At 41.2% G+C, this 18479-nt stretch overlaps 3 protein-coding genes across 3 annotated transcripts in view; all 3 read right to left on the reverse strand.

The window, feature by feature from the left end:
* Window positions 1–1176, reverse strand: part of LOC308156109 (rab11 family-interacting protein 1-like) — a gene marked incomplete at its 5' end in the record, with an annotated part of 29528 nt that extends 28352 nt beyond the window's left edge. The window contains one exon of the mRNA XM_080529468.1: window positions 827–1176. Coding sequence (XP_080385594.1) covers window positions 827–1176 — 350 coding nt within the window. The remainder of the gene's footprint in view (window positions 1–826) is intronic.
* Window positions 1177–4140: 2964 nt separating this feature from the next.
* LOC308156110 (E3 ubiquitin-protein ligase NEURL1-like) lies at window positions 4141–8978 on the reverse strand (the record flags this gene model as incomplete). Its single annotated transcript, XM_080529469.1, has 5 exons — window positions 4141–4300; window positions 4591–4702; window positions 6323–6433; window positions 8244–8318; window positions 8441–8978. The coding sequence occupies 5 exons, from the start codon at window positions 8976–8978 to the stop codon at window positions 4141–4143; spliced, it is 996 nt and encodes a 331-aa protein (XP_080385595.1).
* Window positions 8979–14550: 5572 nt separating this feature from the next.
* Window positions 14551–17758, reverse strand: LOC308156111 (glycerol-3-phosphate acyltransferase 4-like; the record flags this gene model as incomplete). Its single annotated transcript, XM_080529470.1, has 8 exons — window positions 14551–14746; window positions 14831–14910; window positions 15085–15213; window positions 15430–15515; window positions 15650–15705; window positions 15868–15983; window positions 16383–16476; window positions 17754–17758. The coding sequence occupies 8 exons, from the start codon at window positions 17756–17758 to the stop codon at window positions 14551–14553; spliced, it is 762 nt and encodes a 253-aa protein (XP_080385596.1).
* Between the last annotated feature and the right edge of the window lie 721 nt (window positions 17759–18479).

An 18479-nucleotide genomic window follows, 5' to 3' on the forward strand; every position in this document is an offset into this window, starting at 1 on the left:
TAAGACAGAGGGTCAGTGGTTAAGACAGAGGGTCAGTGGTTAAGATAGAGGGTCAGTGGTTAAGATAGAGGGCCAGTGGTTAAGACAGAGGGCCAGTGGTTAAGACAGAGGGTCAGTGGTTAAGACAGAGGGCCAGTGGTTAAGACAGAGGGCCAGTGGTTAAGACAGAGGGCCAGTGGTTAAGACAGAGGGTCAGTGGTTAAGACAGAGGGTCAGTGGTTACAAGACAGAGCCAGAGGTTAAGACAGAGGGCCAGTGGTTAAAAGACAGGGCCAGTGGTTGGGAGAGAGGCTCAATTAATTCCTCCACAGCCATTTACAAAGAGGGAGTGTGCATGAGCTAAATAATCCTGGCACTGGCATGTGAAATTAGTTGGGAGGGAACATTTTTATAATTGGGTGTTGTGCTGCTGGCATGTTGCACTGTGATAATCGGGCATTTCAATGGGCAACCCTGGCCAAACCATAATCACTCATTGGGTGGGGAGGGCAAGACACTCAGCTACATTACAATTGTCTCTCTTTACCTCTCTGCTGAATTAATTGACTGTCAGTCAAGAAAACCCATAGGAGGGTAAAGCAATTCACAGAATCAGAACATATCAGATTGCTAAACAGATCCAACTTTCCCAGGGCCCAGGTCCTTGTCTTTGATGAAAAAAAACGTATTTAATGATGATTTAGAAGGGAGATGATGACATGTTCTTCTATTTGCACATTTTGACCATTGAAAAAGAAAATGACCATAAATGTTGTGTTGTCAATCTTCAGGAGTGTGTGGGTAAAGACAAAAGCTGTGACCACTCTGAATGAACTTGAACACTCACTCAGTCTTATTGCGGGATTTAACCTCGTTGAGCTCCAACAGGTTGATGACTGCTTGCCCGAGGAATTTATCCGGTCCCACGAGAGCCCGGTGCATTACCAGGACGTTTAGTGTACAAAGCTCTGTGTTACCGTGGTGGAATAGCGGCAGGTCGAACGTGGCCTCCTCCTTCCACACCGGGGCCACGCTCTTCTCTGCCACCGCAGTAGAAAACTTCTCCTTGGCCACTTGCATGATGGCGTACGCGTCGTTGGTGCCATGTTTCCCCTTTATCCTCAGGCTTCTTGCCTGAAGCACCGTTACCTGTGCGCTTGTAGGATACCACTGCTGACTCTGATCTGCCAGAGACATGACTGACACCTACGGAGGATTAGATGCGTGGATTAACTCCGAATAGCCGTCTCGGTATATTGTTCTAAGTACCGGTAGATGGATATTTTAATGTTACGCGGCCAGGGGAAAGTTTTACCTATGAACATTTGAGGAAACAGCTGACTGGGCGTGGTTCTAGATGACGTGAGGAGGAGTGTTTCGTGGGGGAGGGCCTCTGAAGTCACGCCCCCATCATAAATTAGTCAATGGAGCTCGACTTTCGACCGCTACATGTCATGAGGAGAGGTAACACATCCCTTGTTCTAACCCTAACCCTAACCCTAAGTATCAAACGTTAGGCCTACAGCTAGGTTATTATTGCAATTGTAGTAGCCATTTTTAGAGTTACAATTAGTTAAATCACTATTTAAAAAGGGCACTGATGCACCGGTTCAAGCAGGAAGGATTGTACTCAGGCAATTAAGAAGTCCAGTACTAGGCTAAGATTCACATTTCAGTCCAGATTTAATATTTTGTAGCTATCTAAGGTTAACATACTATTCATTGTCTACAGTTTCTCCATTGCTCTGATAAAAAACCATGTGCATAGCCTACTTGACACTGACACACCTGCCTCCTACATCCTGTCAATCTAGCCCAAATCTACCCATGTCTGGTACAGTGCCCGGTTCACAAAAACAACAAAAACACAAATGGGGAAAAATAATATGTAAAAAATGATAGACTCAAACCAAAAAATGTCTCATACAGTAATAGTTTGCTTTAATCTTAGTTAAACAGCCGAGGCCTACCTACAACCAGCATTTTTGGAAATATAGAAAAAGACTGAGCCTGAAGAAAAAACCCTTGGACTCAAAGAGAAAGCAGGTCTACGGCATGTGAGGCTTTGCCTGTCCACAGAGTGTGGCCACCCTTTGCCTGATACCTGACAAGACTGTAACAATTCATATCTCAGGCAAAATGGGGTCTCAGGCTGGGGTCACATAAAGTTTTAGCACCATCTCCAGTGGAGGTTGTGGAGGCCAGCCCATGAATGCAATCATTGTGCCAAAACACTTATCATTAGAGAGCACTGAGCATCCATCCGTGCACAGCCACTACCTTTTCCCCCAACAATCTCCCCATCTTTATTTACGAGATAATTGCTCTATTTACAAAGCTATTTACAAGGTGATTGCCTTCCCAGTTAGGAATATCTGCAGATATTCAAATGACCTGATACATTTAGATTGGGTTTGCTGCTCTGGTTTCTAGAATATGGACATCACAGCATCACAGCGGTGTGATCAGGTGAAAGACTACCGTATGCTGGCATCTAGTAGGGAATAAAGGTGACTAAAGAGTTTGCGGTTTTTAGAGAGTATAGGCCTACTGTATCTTTATGGTTGAATGAAAAAAACTAAGAGAGTGAATACATCATGAGCTAAAGGTGACACTTCTGCTTCAAATATGTTTCAATTTGATCCTCTAAAAAAGCTTGAATTGCCTCCTGATGCAACACTATAGATACAGTGCCTTCCATAAGTATTGAAAAGAGGAATCATTTAGTATTCCTTTAGCTCTATACTCCAACAGTTCGGATTTTAAATCAAATAATTATATTTAATATTATTTTCTTTTTTTCTGATTGGTTTCTCCTTTTAGAATGGCACCAAAAGCATAAGACAATTTGCTTGGAAGGTGTTTCTGGTTAGTCAGGTGTGTTCCGCACATCATTTGTGCAGGTATATTGGTGTCTGCCTGGTGGAGTGGAGAGGAAAACAACTACCCATACACCGAAGAAGAAGAAGAAGAAGAAGAAGAAGGTGTCTGCCAAGGACCAAAGAGATGTTGATGAATGTCAAGGAAGGCATTACGAGGCTGAAATATTAGACAAATCAATCAGAAACATAACACAAAACCATAGACTTAAAAAATCAACAGTTTGTAAAACAACAAAATATTTCCTCTTTCCAATACTTATGGATGGCACTGTATATCCATACATTTGTAGAAGTGTTACTAAATCAAATTATGTTTGCACTGCAAGCATTCATTTGTGCATTATGACTATTGTGTGAAACAATTATAAAGTTTCAGTTCTCTTCCACAATAAAAATACATATGGAAATCAGCTGTTTTGTTGTTTTTCATTTATTGTCATTGAGGACCAGAAACATATACTATCAACATATTTTATATAGATGATTTTTTATAAAATCTTGTCCTGCGGACAAGCAAATTAAAATGGAAATTAACATGGAAATAAAATGACTTGGCAACACTAACCTGTTGACCACATTTGTTAGATTTATTATTTCATAAATGTGTGAGCTGTGCTATATCTACGTTTGGAGAGGTATTATTGTAACACGCAGACAAAACAAAAACTAGTTAGTAAATAATTATGCAAAGCTAACCTTACTCAGAGGCTACTGGCATCATAGCAAATCCAACACATTTCCTGTCTACCAACAATACTTTCTCTCAAGTACCACCAGTATTTTCTTGACAAAAAGGGTGTAGACTGTACGATCACTCTGGTTATTGGCACTTTCTGGTCTAATAAATATCCGTCCACCTTCTACATTTACCCTCAGTTCTCCTTTACATGGTTCTTGTACAAATTATGCCTCACCTCCGCACCTCACCACGTCAATAATCACTCATTATCATTATCACTCATCATATAACATTTTCACATGACAGCCCAAGGCATAAACCACATCTTTAGCATGGTAAACAGATCATTAAATGATGTCTTATCACACTTTTACACACTTATCACACACTTTGGTAGCAGTATAGCTAAGGCAGAATATGTGTAGAGGCTGCCCCCTACTGCACAAAAAGAGGAACAACACATTAGTATCACTAAAATCTAGTAAGTAGTCCTATAGCATAAAAAGTGGGCTATTGGTCATAGTATGTATGGTTCCTCAGAGGATCCAAAATGGTGGCTGTGTTTCATGTCTGATGTTGGTTCCTTGTGAGTTGTTTGGTTTATTCATTCCTCTGGTACCTCTGACGAGCATGTTTCCCACAGAAGAGCTCCTCCCCCACCCAGAAGTGACCTCTCTTCAGCAGGGTCAGGCCACAGTCCTTGCAGGTGTAACAGTCCTGGTGCCGGTAGTGTCCTTCTCTGATCCTGACCGCTTGAGTCCTTCAGACAGAGGGAGGCCATTACCATCACAGTCAAATAGGCATAGGGTGTTGAGGCTCAGAACTCAAAACTGCATGTGGGCTACTTTGACACCAACACTGTAATGGCATTAGCTAGAATTCAAAAGTAAACACGCTAGATACATTTCTGACACAACAATAATTGATTAGTTGCCTACAGTATATCACAACACTAAAATGAAAGTAAACATTGTACTGTTTGTCAGTGGTTGTGAAGGGAAAAGGCTGAAAGGCTATAGCAGACATACAGTATGTACTGTATGTTCTTACACAATAGGAGTACCACAGCTTTCACATGTGTGGAACTTCTGCAGCATTCTATACAGGGGTGGGTTGCTAGGTGAGGCTGTTGAAGGCTTCTCTGGGATCCGCAGCATTGACTCTGGCATACACAGACAGACCACAGACAATGAGAATCAATCACCTGCCTACATTTTTGTCACTTGCTCGTTCCCTCTCTGTTCTTAAAGGTAATCTCTCAATAAGAATGGAGACTATAATGTAGGAGGAGGGACAAAAACATGTGGCACATCAACTTTTAAAGGAGGTTGTATTTAGAGGTATGTCAATTGATGTAGATGTGCTGAAGTTACAATCTCACTTCTAGACTCTGCCTCCAGAACCTCCTCTAGCAGATGGAAGGTATTGGACTGGCGAGGGACTGTGGGTGTCTCTCTTCTCCCCTGGATACTCTGGTAGACCTCAGAGTCCAGGAGTGGATATTTCTGTCTGGGTATATCAAAGCTGACACTAAGGGGAGAGAGGAGAGAACATATGCAATTATGCATGCATCATGACTGCCTGCTGTTAAAAACCTGCACTATATTTAAAAAATCCAAAATGTACTGTATTATTGGACGTACACTATCCTTGCAATATTCTGAAAAGAATTGAGTCCACAAGAGTTGCTGTTGAGTTTCTCTCAATGCCACCTGATGCTGTTTGAGAAGTTATAGCCACAAGAGGGCAGCAAACTATTTCAATTTGTAGACCTCGCTCACAGTGCATTACATTATGTCAATGATCTTGATAGCATGATTGAGTACCGTACCTCTTGGTGTTGTTGGGGATACACCACTGAGTCTTCCTGACTGCAGACTTCATGGGGGGCTGAACTTTCTGTGACGGGGCAGTGTCGGAATATTGGTATTTTCTGTCGTTTTCTGTTCTCAGAATTTTGTAATTTCCTCCTTGATTGGCCTCAAACCCTCTTGACACAGTAATCTAAAGGCATTATAAAAAAACGAATAAACTGTCTATTAGTGGGACATTTTGTTATCAATATCATCATAGTCATATATTCAACAAAAATAAAATTAATATATTTTCAATAATCTCTGTAAACAAACAATAAAAGAATGAACCTGTTCCCGACTGGTTGGCTCCTGTGGTGGTCCAATGCATTTGGACTGTCCAAAGAAAGCTGACCGAGGTCTGTCATGAAGGGACAGAAAGAGGGGAATAAAAAACTAAACATCTTGCCTGTCTGAAGATGTTTATTTGATGTGTATATGAATAACATGTTTTGAACCCCTGAGTGCCTACCTGTCTATGAGCAGTCTGAGCTGTGGCCTGGAGCCCTTGATGTTGTTCTGAGCCTGTACATGCAGCATCCCTGCAGTACTCTGTCCATTGATTTCCACTATGACATCACCCACTCGCAAGTTAGCCTGCTCAGCCTTGCTTGACCCATGCACCTGCAGTCATATGAAGAATGATTAATGCTGTGTGGTGTGATATAGTATGTCTGTAGTTGTAGTGTGAGAGGTTGTAATGTGTTTCATGCTATTGTAACCAGATTGAGATGGTAAACTCACTCCTCAAGTTCAAATACCCCCACCCGCCCTGTCGAATTGTTAACTTTTCGATAGCATAGCTGCTTTACGTCAGGTATTAGAGGAGACGATCACATGTGCTGGCATGTCAGAGGTCGCAAGTTCGAGGCTCGGTCGGAGCAATTGCAGGGCTACAGTTTGCAACAACTTGATGTCTGTTTCACTACCTTGGAGATGGTCAAAACCCTCCGGAAGTCCCTTCCCCCAGAGATACGGAAGCCCCATGGTGAAGGTCCAGTCAGGGTCACCACCACTGATGTCATCAGGACCACTGGCAGCTGGAGACATAGAGAGGGACCTGACTGAGACAAAGCCAGAGATAGAGAGCAAGAAGAGTGAAAGTCAATGGATTGTGCAGTAGGGAGAACCTATATTTTAGAATATCAAAAAGCATAATTGAAGATCATTATAGACTCTACATTGGCCCAAAAAAAATGTAGAGCTCTAATTATTGAAGATAACTACTAACAACTATTGGTTCAATCAAGAAAGCTGAGTAAGTCAATTTAGTATTGCTTACCTGAAGAGACTATCATATCCTACTTGTGAGGGTGTAAGTGTGTGTAGTGACAGCAAAGCCAAGGTTTACAGAAGCTGAGACCCATGCACTGGAGAGATAGGGAACCTCCACCCAAGAACATCTGTACACCATGTTCTCAAAAGATTGTATCTTTCTCACATTGAGACTGTATGTAGCCTTTGTATAGCCTGCATTTAACCCTAATGAAGTGGTGTCCTATGATAAAATGTTTATATTATCAACTGTTAACATGCTAAATAACATGCTGTTATTTACTCACATTATTGTGTCTATTTTCTAGTTCCTGCACAAACCTTGTGTATCCTATTTCTAGAGATAGGCCTATGTTGCTGTACCACATAAAGAAACTGTCCATTTACAACGACCATATATAATATGAATAGATGATGTCACAACATTCTAACATGGAAGCTGTTTCCTCTCACCTGATCTGCTCTGCTGTGCCCAGGAAAGCTTCAGGCTGAAGACAGATATAGATGACGGTATCCAAGCCCTGACTTGGGAGACTACCTTGAGCCAATTAGTGATGTGACGCACAAGTCTACTGCCAAAGCATTGTATCTGATCCACGCGGCCCATGTAGACTAACTGTTGGAGGCCAGGCAAGCTATAGTATAGAATCTCTTCTCACATGTTTAACATGTATTTAATATGCTCGATGCATGCTCTTAGCATGCCTTATAGAGTATGACCAAACATGTATCTCAGAATACATCTCTACATAATCTCACACCGTTTTGGGGGATTTGTTTATTGATCAGTGAAATAAGAAACAAACACATACAGTAGACAGGCTTATAATACAGTATAATACAGTTATTGATGGACAATAGTCCTGTACAGTTGTTAGTTTACAATTCAAAAGAAGGACATATATGCTAATTAACATGTTTTTTAAATATATATTATAGGTTTTGTTTGTATTCTTCTCTGTCCCTGACTGTTGCACATTATCAGTCATTTCGATGGGGTTTCGTCTTCTGAGCTGTTTCTGATTCGTCGGCGACATAGCGGGCAACTTCCAAACTCGGTGCAGATACGCTCGGAGCAGGGAGCGCACACACAGCGATGACCACAGGGGAAGTCCACACAAGCGCGCGCAGACAGACACACCACACATTCCTCACCCGAGTCTTGGTCTAGAAAATAATGTATTAAACATGCTCACTTTTTGGTTATTAAGTCCAGAAAGTAGTCAATAAAACAAATTATCCAGTAACATAGTAACATGCTTATTATATGGTGGTTGTAGGCCTATCGCCTATGTATGTTATATTATGGTTTCAAGAATTAGACACAGATTTTCGAAAAAGCCCACGTTCTATTTAAGTGTTTTTGTCATCCTTCATCAACTTTAGTACAAGTAAATGCGTTCAGTGTAAACACCAAACTGATTGACTAAAGACCTACAGTATATGCATATGCAGTGGGCCTATACTAACCTGCGGGTCTGTCTGGCTGTGTGGTGTTATTATGAGGGGCATGGAGCCTGTATTTCTGAGGGCTGCAACACGGCCTACCCCCCCTCACACACATACAGCTGTCACCTTCACCCGCTGCTGGAGGAGGCGGCACAGGACAGGACCTCTGCCGCTTAAAAAGAAATCTCTTCTTCTCTGACCCTGGGATCATGTGAGAATGATATATTTATTGGGTTGTGAGATAATCTTGCACAAAATTTAGGGTTTTACTGCTTTCACCAATAAACAAAAAAACAAACAAATATATACTGTATATTTCGTACCCAGCAGGAACACAGCTCGCGTCTGCCCATAGATATCTAACATTGCCCAGAGTGGTTGTGTCACATCTACGCCTTTCAGGACTTTTTGGTGCCTCACACCATCGGCCCCCTCATACACCATAATCCCCCGACAGGGCATCCAAAACCGGAGCTCATTCCCGGGCATGGTGTGGTTGCGGGGCAAATCAGTTGCCCAGTACCCCGGGGTGGTGGTGAGGTCAGGGATGGCCATGGCAGCGGGGAAGAGAGGACCAAATGATGAGGGGGGTATGGAGGTGAAGCCCAGTCGCAGGGCTCCCACCCAGTGCTGGTCACAGCGCTCCACGCGTAGATGGATCTTCTCCCGGACCCTGATAGGACGACTGGTGAAGACCAGGCCATTCTTGAAGGTCTCCCTGTCCCGCTCCACATACCTGGCTCCCTGACTCAGAGACACCTTGGCGCCCAAGGTCCCTATATGGAAGGACAGGGGCCCCAAACAGTGGTTTCCACATTTGTGGGGTGGAGTGGACTCTAAAGGCAAGGCGAGAGAATACATTTGTGTTTAGACGCTTGGTGGTTTATAATGTATTTATCTGACAAAGGCTGGCGATTTTACCCTTTAGGAGAGGAGTTACACTGCGGTAATGCTCGATCAGATCGCGATGATGATGCCTCAGTTTGATGCCTTTGTTATAAAAAGCTTTATGGTTTATATATGCCATTTAGCTGACGCTTTTATCCACAGCGATTTAAATTGCAGAGTGCATTTTTCAGTATATATGGTCTCAGTGGGAATCAAACCCACAACCTAAGCGTTGTTAGTGCCATGGTCCACCGACTGAGCCATAGAGGACCATCATCATGGTTTGATAACCATTTTAAAGTCCTACCATAAAATAATACTTTACTATAGTGCAGCTGTTTTCAATGTCAATTACAATATAATAATATAAGTTACTGGTTTACGACCAGTCCTCCTCAAGGACTGTTTACTATATTCATTCAGAAACTGAAAGCACTGATTACTTTTTATTCTGATAAACACAAACTAAGTATAACACTTTGGTTACGACCCTCCTCAAGGACTTTTTACTATTCATACAGAAGCTGAAAACATTGAATTATTATCCTGATACAACACAAACTATAACCCTATATTACATACTGTAAGGATGCAAATATATAGCTACGGTATTACCATCTGTAAAGCACAACTGGAGGATTGGTGATTTTATTAAGGCGAATCAAATAAAATGTTAAAAAATGTGAATGTAAATGTTATTTGTCACTTATATTGCATACAGTTGGAATTGACAAAGTGAAATGTTTTGAGATTATTTTTAAATTGTAAAACGAGCAACAGTATTGTGTTACTGAAAAAATGCTCACATTCATTACACATCTGTGAATACTGAGTATATTCAATATTTGTAAAATATTTGTTATGTCCCTGTCACCATTGAATGTGTGCATCTATACTGTATGTGTGTGTGTGTGTGTGTGTGTGTGTGTGTGTGTGTGTGTGTGTGTGTGTGTGTGTGTGTGTGTGTGTGTGTGTAATTATAATACATAGTAAAATAATGATGATAATAAAATGTTGTATCCTCCTTACCAATGTTGTGACTGATTTCCATCCTTGTCAGATTTGCCTCTCTTGAAGTGTCTTGCATCTCTAGTAGAGTTGCTTGATAGAATGCCACCAGTCTGTTATAACATTCTGGAGCTGGAGGAGTGTCATCAAAACACTCATACATACACACACACACACACACACACACCCCCCACCCCACTGTGAAACTGGATTTCACTTTCTACAATCCTTAGTACTATTAGTGCAGTACAATATACAGTATACAAATCAGTATACAACAACCATTCTACAGATTCTTCTTATGCCTTACAAGTATAACTTCTAATGTTTGTGTAAGGAAATCTATTCATTGTACTGTTTGCCGTTCAGTGAAGTTATCAGTTCTTTCTTACGCATTGTCCAGTCAGTAGGAGACAAAGAACCAGGGAAAATACATGTGTTGCATTGTTAACTGGTGGTGATTAAGACAAAACCAATAGGTGGAGTTGACTGATAATTCAGCCTTTACATTCAGTGCATCAGCATTCAAACATAATCACTGAATGAAACCGGTCAGAAACACAGGGCCAGATACAGCTACTCTAACAGTGAACCGGCTCACTTCGTACCCTGACTCCAGATACAGACATAATTCTCATCCAGGTAAATTGTATATGTTGATCTTTGTGTGCTGAGAGACCATGTGTTCTCAATGAATCTTAACAGTTCTGGGTTTTGCTGCCACAGTAGCTGTCTGGACCACTTCTATTTGGACGACACTGCGCTGATGCACCAGTCTCCAGCACAAACAAACCACTACAAGCTCAGCCCTGGTGGAACACGCGTTAGTCAGGTCCATAACAGACCAGCCTTTGACTTCAGAGGACCCCAGTGCTGCTCAGACGTCATGTCCAGTGCCTTCTTCTCTGAATATCACAGCTTTGGAGCTACCACGTCCCCATACCAACACCAGGACTGTGCTTCGTCCCCGTGTAGCCCCCAGCTGCCCGCTGCCCCCTCCATGCCCAGTATAGAGGTACCATCTCAGGGGTACAGCCTGGACCTCAGGGCACAGACTAGAGAAAGGTACACTGAAAAAGGGCAGAGAAAAATCAAAGGTAAGCATATGAAATGGATCACTTTTTTATTTCCATTCTTCTGTATGCTTTTTATACTGGTCCATTTTGAGAATTCTGTATTGCTGTAAGTGTAATTTCATTTGTTGTATAATTACAGTATGCCATTCATGAATCAGTGATATTGTTGATATTCATTCGAGCTGTGAAATGCTAGTATGGGGTTTGTCTGTTCTCTAGCCCAAGACCAGGGTAACGCCAACTGCAAAGCTAAACACACCAGACCGACTTTCAGTGGCTATCAGATCTTTATCCTGGAGAAGACCTTTGAGGAAAATAAGTACCTGTCATCGGTTGAGAGAGACAAGCTGGCGTACACACTGGGCATGTCACAAGGCCAGGTGAAGGTATGTACGCATGAGACAATCCAGTGCCTACGTGATGGACACCAGCCTTTTAATTTTCGTTAATTATTTGAGTTGTGCTTATTGCTGGCATGGTTAGAAATGTGTCAACATGAACAAACCTTCACCATTCTCTTTCTCTTTCATATTTACTCACACAGTCACATGCACATCATGTAAATGCTAGTTGCAGTATATCAAACAATCAGACTTTGCTCACTTTTTTCCACTCACTAGCACATGCAGATTGAGCCCAGAGTGTTCTATTACAGAGTGTACGTAGTCAGACTTCAAGATTGGGGTCAAGATCAACCATAAAACATAATTAAAGAAATATGATGTGGGTTGTTAAATCTTTTGATTTAATGTAAATTCAGACAGCTTCACTTATAGTAAGTGTTTGCTGCATGAGACACACTGGATTGTGTATTCACTATAGGTTATTCCTGTTAAAGACAACAAACTTGCTGCCCATATGAATAGATAGAAAGCAAGAGGGGGACTGAGCAAGGTCATTAGATGTGTTGCCTCCGGTATTTTCCACTGCTTGTTATCTTAAAACTGAGGACCGGTATTCAGCTCATTGGAGATCCTTCCTACTTTGCTGTATGTTGTATCTCTCCCTTGTGCACACATTGTATACAATCATGGAAAGATACTGATGATCTGATCCGATCTTTAGACTTTGCACATGACAGCTGAATCCAGTCATTCCTAAAACTAAATATAATTAATTGAAGTCCAAAAATGTATGTACCAATTACCGATTGCCCCTTTAAATGTCACACTAAACACACTAAACATGCATGCAAACGTAATCCTTGCTTTATCCATTGTTCTGGTTGTGGATGTGGTTCCAAAGCTAATGTAGATTTAACTTGTTACATGATCTAGACATTTTTGCCAGACCAGTGATCAGTTCAGTGGTATCACAGACACAAACTCCGGAACACTATAGCACACAAACATACAATGTTATCCTGCAGGTGTGGTTCCAGAACAGACGGACCAAGTGGAGAAAGAGGAGTGGAGTATCAAAGACTGTTTCTAACAAGGGAGGCCGTCGGGAGCAGAGTGGGGCAGCCTGTAGTAACCTTGCAGAGATTGGAAATTATGACAGACCACTGGACCCTAACCACCTGTTGCTGGCCAAACACTCCAATGACTACTTGTGTTATGGACACCAGCCTTTTAATTAGTCTATAGTTTCACACTCCCCTTGCTTGGTAATTTCTATGAAGGCTTGTCAATTTAGTGAATTGTGTTTATTGGTACATGGCTAGAAATGTTTTGAACAATAAATGTGATATAATTCAATCTCATCAACATTAACAAACCCTCACCATTCCTTTTCTCTTTCGAATGTACTCACACAGCCATACTGCTACTACTCTCATTCATAGGGCTCCAATTTGCTGGAGCCAATAGTGTTGAGCAGAGCAAAAAATACCTTACAAATCAGAATACTACAGCATGGATGCTATCGTACCATGCTTACCAGTAAGTTTTAGTAAACAAGTCTGAAAATGTATTGCACATCATGCAAATGCTAGTTTAAGTATTCGAAACTCCCATGGGATAGTCCTTATTCTGGCCAAGTATTTCATACACAAAGCTAAATTCATAAAAAACAATAACTAATGCTATATTTTAAGTATCTGACTGTGATGAAAAACTAAAGCATTATTAAACAAAATCATCTTATTTACTCAGTTTATTGATGCACTTGTTAAAATGTGACTGTATTGAATATGCCTTTTTGTTTGTACACACTTCATTACAATAAAAAAACTAATTCAAAAGTAGCTTTGTTCTCTTTCAAGTGCAACACAAGATACATTTAAGATACATGGAAGAGATCTTGACACATTGTTAATCTTGAACCATGAACAGTCCACGTGAGGAACTATAAACCCCTCATTCTGAAACCGAAACTGCAGGTTCAGGTTATTCTCTATTAATAAATGACTGGAGTGGCTTTGTACCTGGATTAACACATTTTAATAGCAGTGTTTAATAGCAGTGTGTGTGTGAGAATGAAAGTGATAAAGGGTATTAAGTAGCCGACTCTACAGGGTTGGTCGTTTGACAAAGATCACGTGACAGTAGCCCTTTACACAAACAAAGGTGTTCACGCAACCATTCTGCCAATTGCAGTGAGTAAACAACACTATCCATACAGTATCAATTGTGCAAAGTGTTTTTTTTTCTTCTATGTTATCACCAGCCAAGTCAACTTTATCAGTATGCTCTGTGATGCTGAGGCTAGTAATTGCAGACAACACAGGTGATAAACTGGTGTGTGTATGCGTGTTACTCCACTGTTTCCAATGGACAGGGCAGAGGCAACACTTTTAGTTCCTTTTGTATCCCCAAGAAAGAAAGGTGCACTCTTGCTCCGATGCTATTATTTTTTTAACAACATTTCGGCAGCAAGGTGCCTTCTTCAGTGTCATTCTGGACTCCCACCATTATCCTCTTAGCTACACCTTTCCCTAAGGAAGAGACACATAAATATTGCACACCAGTCAACAATATGAAAATAGCATGTTTTAATTACAAATACAACAGTCGAGGTTACAAGGTTACAATGGTAATGCAGCCCTTCAAAGCATGGTTACAAGTGTACTGTGAGAACATACAAAAGAGCAAATCCTGACCTATCATGTTTTATTTATCTGTCACAGTCTGCACTTCATTGGCCTATACCCCATATCCTTAAAATATCTACTTGTAACCCTTCCTCCTATTTCACAACATGCACAAATGAGTAACAACAACATACATACTCATACACATATTAAATAAAAACATTAAAACTGTTAATATTAATCAAATCATGTGAGCATAGTGCAGCACTTTTTGGCTTGCAGCCAAATGGAGAATAGAGAATAATATTGTTTCAATCACACTGAAAGTTTGAAAAGCTCTTACATATTCTCAATCTATTCCCAGAGTAGTGTATTTGATTGAGGTCATTAACTTTGAGATTTCCAGTCATATAGTTTAGTGACTTGTATCAGATGACTAAAACAGTGACCTGGGCTCTGCCACCACTTCGTAAGAGGAAAACCATCTTCATTGGTCCTTTTTGGTCTCTGAGCCTCTCTCCTGATTGAGTTGTTCCTGCTCCTCTGCTTCCTGTTCCTGTGGTCCATCTTCAAGAAGCCTATCTTCACTAAGGTCCTCCTGGTCCCCAACCAGCACCTTGCTGTACAGCTTCTGCTGCTCCTCTTTAAAGGTGTCTTTCACCTTAGCTCTCTTCAGCCCTCCATCCCCGAGAGAGCAGACAAATACATCAATAAATGCAAGGGAAGGCAAATCCCAAAGTGTGTGTGTGTGTGTCTTCAAAACTCACCAAAGCAGGTCCACTAGCCCTCCCTGTGTGGCGATGGCTGCTTTCACTCTGTTGGCAAACTGCACAGCATCCTCTCCCTCCTTAACAGAGAAACACATGAAAAGGAATTAGTCTGAACATGAGTCAACATGGACTCTCATCTACAGCAGTGTTCAGTGTTGACTTATCTCAATCGCTCCTGAACTAGAAGTCCTTATTAACCCAAAAAAGTATCACACAGGCCAACAACCTCAGGTGTACATGACAGGTCTCACCTCTCTCCTCATGGGTGGCAGGTACCAGACGCTACAGACGATGGCCCAGCTGCTCATCATCCTCAGCAAGTAGTTCACCATTCCAAACTTACTGCTGTTCCAGAACGCATCGCCGAACCGAGGGTCGTACTGTCACACAGAGCAGGACACAGGTTAGAGTGTTAGAACACATCGGATCAGAAAGAAAGAGAAAGATGTGCATACACTAGAAAATCATTGTTGGCCATCTTTGGTTTATAAGTAATGCACTTTGCAAGGTAGAATGTTATCAACAAGTGTCTTGAACGACAACATGTTGCCAGCGTGGTAGATGTGGACAGCCTTTCAGAGAGGACGAGTTCCTACCTTGATTGCCACGGGGTAGACAGTGCAGCCGATCTCAAAGCTGCCCTTCTTGAACATCATCACCGAGGTGTTGTTGATGCAAGTACCTACGTGGAAAATATATCAATGACATGCCATCATTTGCATTAGACATTAGCACAGTGAAACAGACATAGCTTACAATCATCTATGCTGACAATCTATGCAATGTATTAACTACTCCCAACCTCACCATACTAACCCTCTGGGAAGATGAGAATAGGCAGTTTAGTTTTGTCCGCCACATGGTCACTAAGCCTGAAATAAAATAAAAATAAACTCTTAGTCAATAACAAACTGTGTTCACCAGATTATGAGGCGGTGGTGGTGTTGCTGCTTTTTAAGTCCCTTTAACAATAGTCTGAGAATGACTAATTGTGTGTGTGTGTGGTGTTTCTCAACAATCAGCTGCAGTGTTACCTTTTGGCCACATGGTGTCTGTCTTTGACTTGAGATCGCTCAAACCAGATGTGGGGGCAGGATTTCACCATGGCTCTCTGGACGACCCCCATAAGCCCTCCGCGTGCCTGACCAACCTGAAGAAGAAGGTTCACACTCAGCTTCATAACAACACAACTCCAGATGTGGGTGACACATTTACAATAATATGCTGTCCATATGATACCACATGCAGCAGTCAGAGGTGATTTGGAATCCCTGCCTGTAACCTCTAAGCCTAGATATACATGTACCACGAGGATGTCCTCTTGGTATACTGCTTTACATCTGTGGTATCCAGGCAAGAGGTCCCCAGTTCAAACCCTGCCAGTGGCACACACATGATGCTAACCATGCCCATAGGATTCATACACAACTTATAAGAAAGTCACCCCTTATTAGGGTTAGGGTTATTCCCAGGATGAAACTGTCTAGTGTTGATACCCTAACCGTTAGGGTATCAACTCTAGACAGTTTCATCCTGGGAATATCCATACCATAGCATAGCAGCCATCATTGGCCAAGATGATGACATCAATGGGAGTTGTGTGATTGGCCACACAGATGCCTCCATTCTTAGGTTTGTTCTCACTGTGGACAGAGCAAATGGACTGAATGATAGGCTACAAAGCACCAACAATCCGTGAGTACCCTGTAGCATCCTAATGGACATACAGTAGCCTGAGTAAGTAATGGGACAGTGAAGAATGTTTTCTTCTTGTGGCTCTATACTCCAAAATGTTGGATTTGAAAATCAAACAATTACTATTAGGTCAAAGTAGGGATTCTCCGTTTTTATTTGAGTATCCATGTAGGCTAAATAATATGGTTTCACTATTTAGAAATCAAAATACATTTTATAAATTGTTAAATCACCAAGAGTAATGGAACAATGGCTTGACAGGTGTTTCTGCTAAGTCAGGTGTGTTCCATCACATCATTTGCACAGGCATAACAGAGCTATCACTGTGTAGTATTGATTCTAGGCTTTTGCCTTTGGAGTCTGCTATTGGTGTGTCAACATGAGGACCAAAGAGGTGTCAATGAAAGTCAAGGGAGCCATTATTAGGCTGAAAAATCTGAAAGCAACTATAAGAAACATAATTCGGTACTTTTGATTTAAAAAAATGACATAATATATATATATAATAATAACACGGTCGACAAAATTAAAATCTTACACTTGCCAAAATCAACAGATTGTAACATAATTCAAGAGAAAAATCTTGTGGGGTCAATGGGTCACAGACTTCCGGCAGTTATTGCATGCAAAGGATTGTCAACCAAATACTAAACATCAGTGCTTAATTTGGACATTATATGAATCTGTCCCATCTGTACCATGAAATAGGAGGACTATGTATAAAACATGTTGTAATTTCTAAATGGTGAAACCAATGTACACAAATACTATGAAAAATAAGATAATGTCTACTTAACGGTCCTAGCCTATTCTCCAAGCACAGTCTTTGCTGCTGATCCATATACCACACTCCCATAATCCAGCCTTGATCTAATTAGTGCTACATATATACATTTCACGGATGCTACATCAGCTCCCCAGTCCAACCCTACAAGGCATTTATCCACAATGTTTTATATGTGTTCCCTCCATGTTAATCTGAAGTCAAAGTATACTCCCAATAATCTAAATGTCTCAACTACCTCTAAATTATTTCCATATAGTTTTAACTGGGTATTTCCTCTATTCCTCTTTTTGGTGAAAACCAAAACCCCTTTTTCACAGAGTCCCATCCTCTGCAAATAATGATCTTCCCATATCTACCGAAATATTTCCAAAGATATAATTAATCATGATAGAGAATAGTGTAGGACATCACACTCCCCTGCGGTGTTCCATTTCCCACCTCATCTATTGGACTCCCTACTTTTACCTGGATGGTTCTTTTATTAAAGAAATCCATAATCCAGATAAAAACATTACCTCTAATTCAAAAGCCCCTCCTTCCATATCATATCATATGCTTTTTCTACATCAAAGAAAACTTCACGCATTTTGTAACTTTCAGGCACTGACATTTTGATGCCTAAATGCTATTTATTCAGCCCTAACCGCCCAATTTCTTTTTTTTCCAGACCAGTGTGATCTGGTAACCCTGGAGATCACATGACAGTCATTTTTGACGTTGCGCGCCGCGGAAATCCACGGGAGCGGGCTGCATTCAATGTGCAAGTTAATGTGTCGATGAAATATATCCCGAAACTTCGATTAACGTTGGTGAGAGAAGTTTTTTGGGTTGTGGACAAGCTTGTCTAACGATATTAGCCAAACCCCAACGAGTTGTTTTTCCGTGTTGTTTTTCACCATTAGGATGAACTGCGCCAACTAGCTATTGTAGCTTAGCTATATGTTGACCTCATTTGCATACTCACGCTGTGTGTTGTCATACGCAGGTTCACGTATGTTAATTACGTTCATGTCTATAAATGTGACAACGCCAGATAAATCTTTCTCTTTCCGGAATGTTAACAGATGTGAGTAGTCGTGTGTATTTCTTGATGACCAGAGAGACATCAAGGACCCCAATTGAAATAAGCCAGTGGCTTTCTTGGGTTTTTATCCTGTTAGTTGA

The sequence above is a fragment of the Nansenia antarctica genome (genome assembly GCF_963989245.1).
Source record: "Nansenia antarctica genome assembly, chromosome: 4".
Lineage (NCBI taxonomy): Eukaryota > Metazoa > Chordata > Actinopteri > Argentiniformes > Microstomatidae > Nansenia > Nansenia antarctica.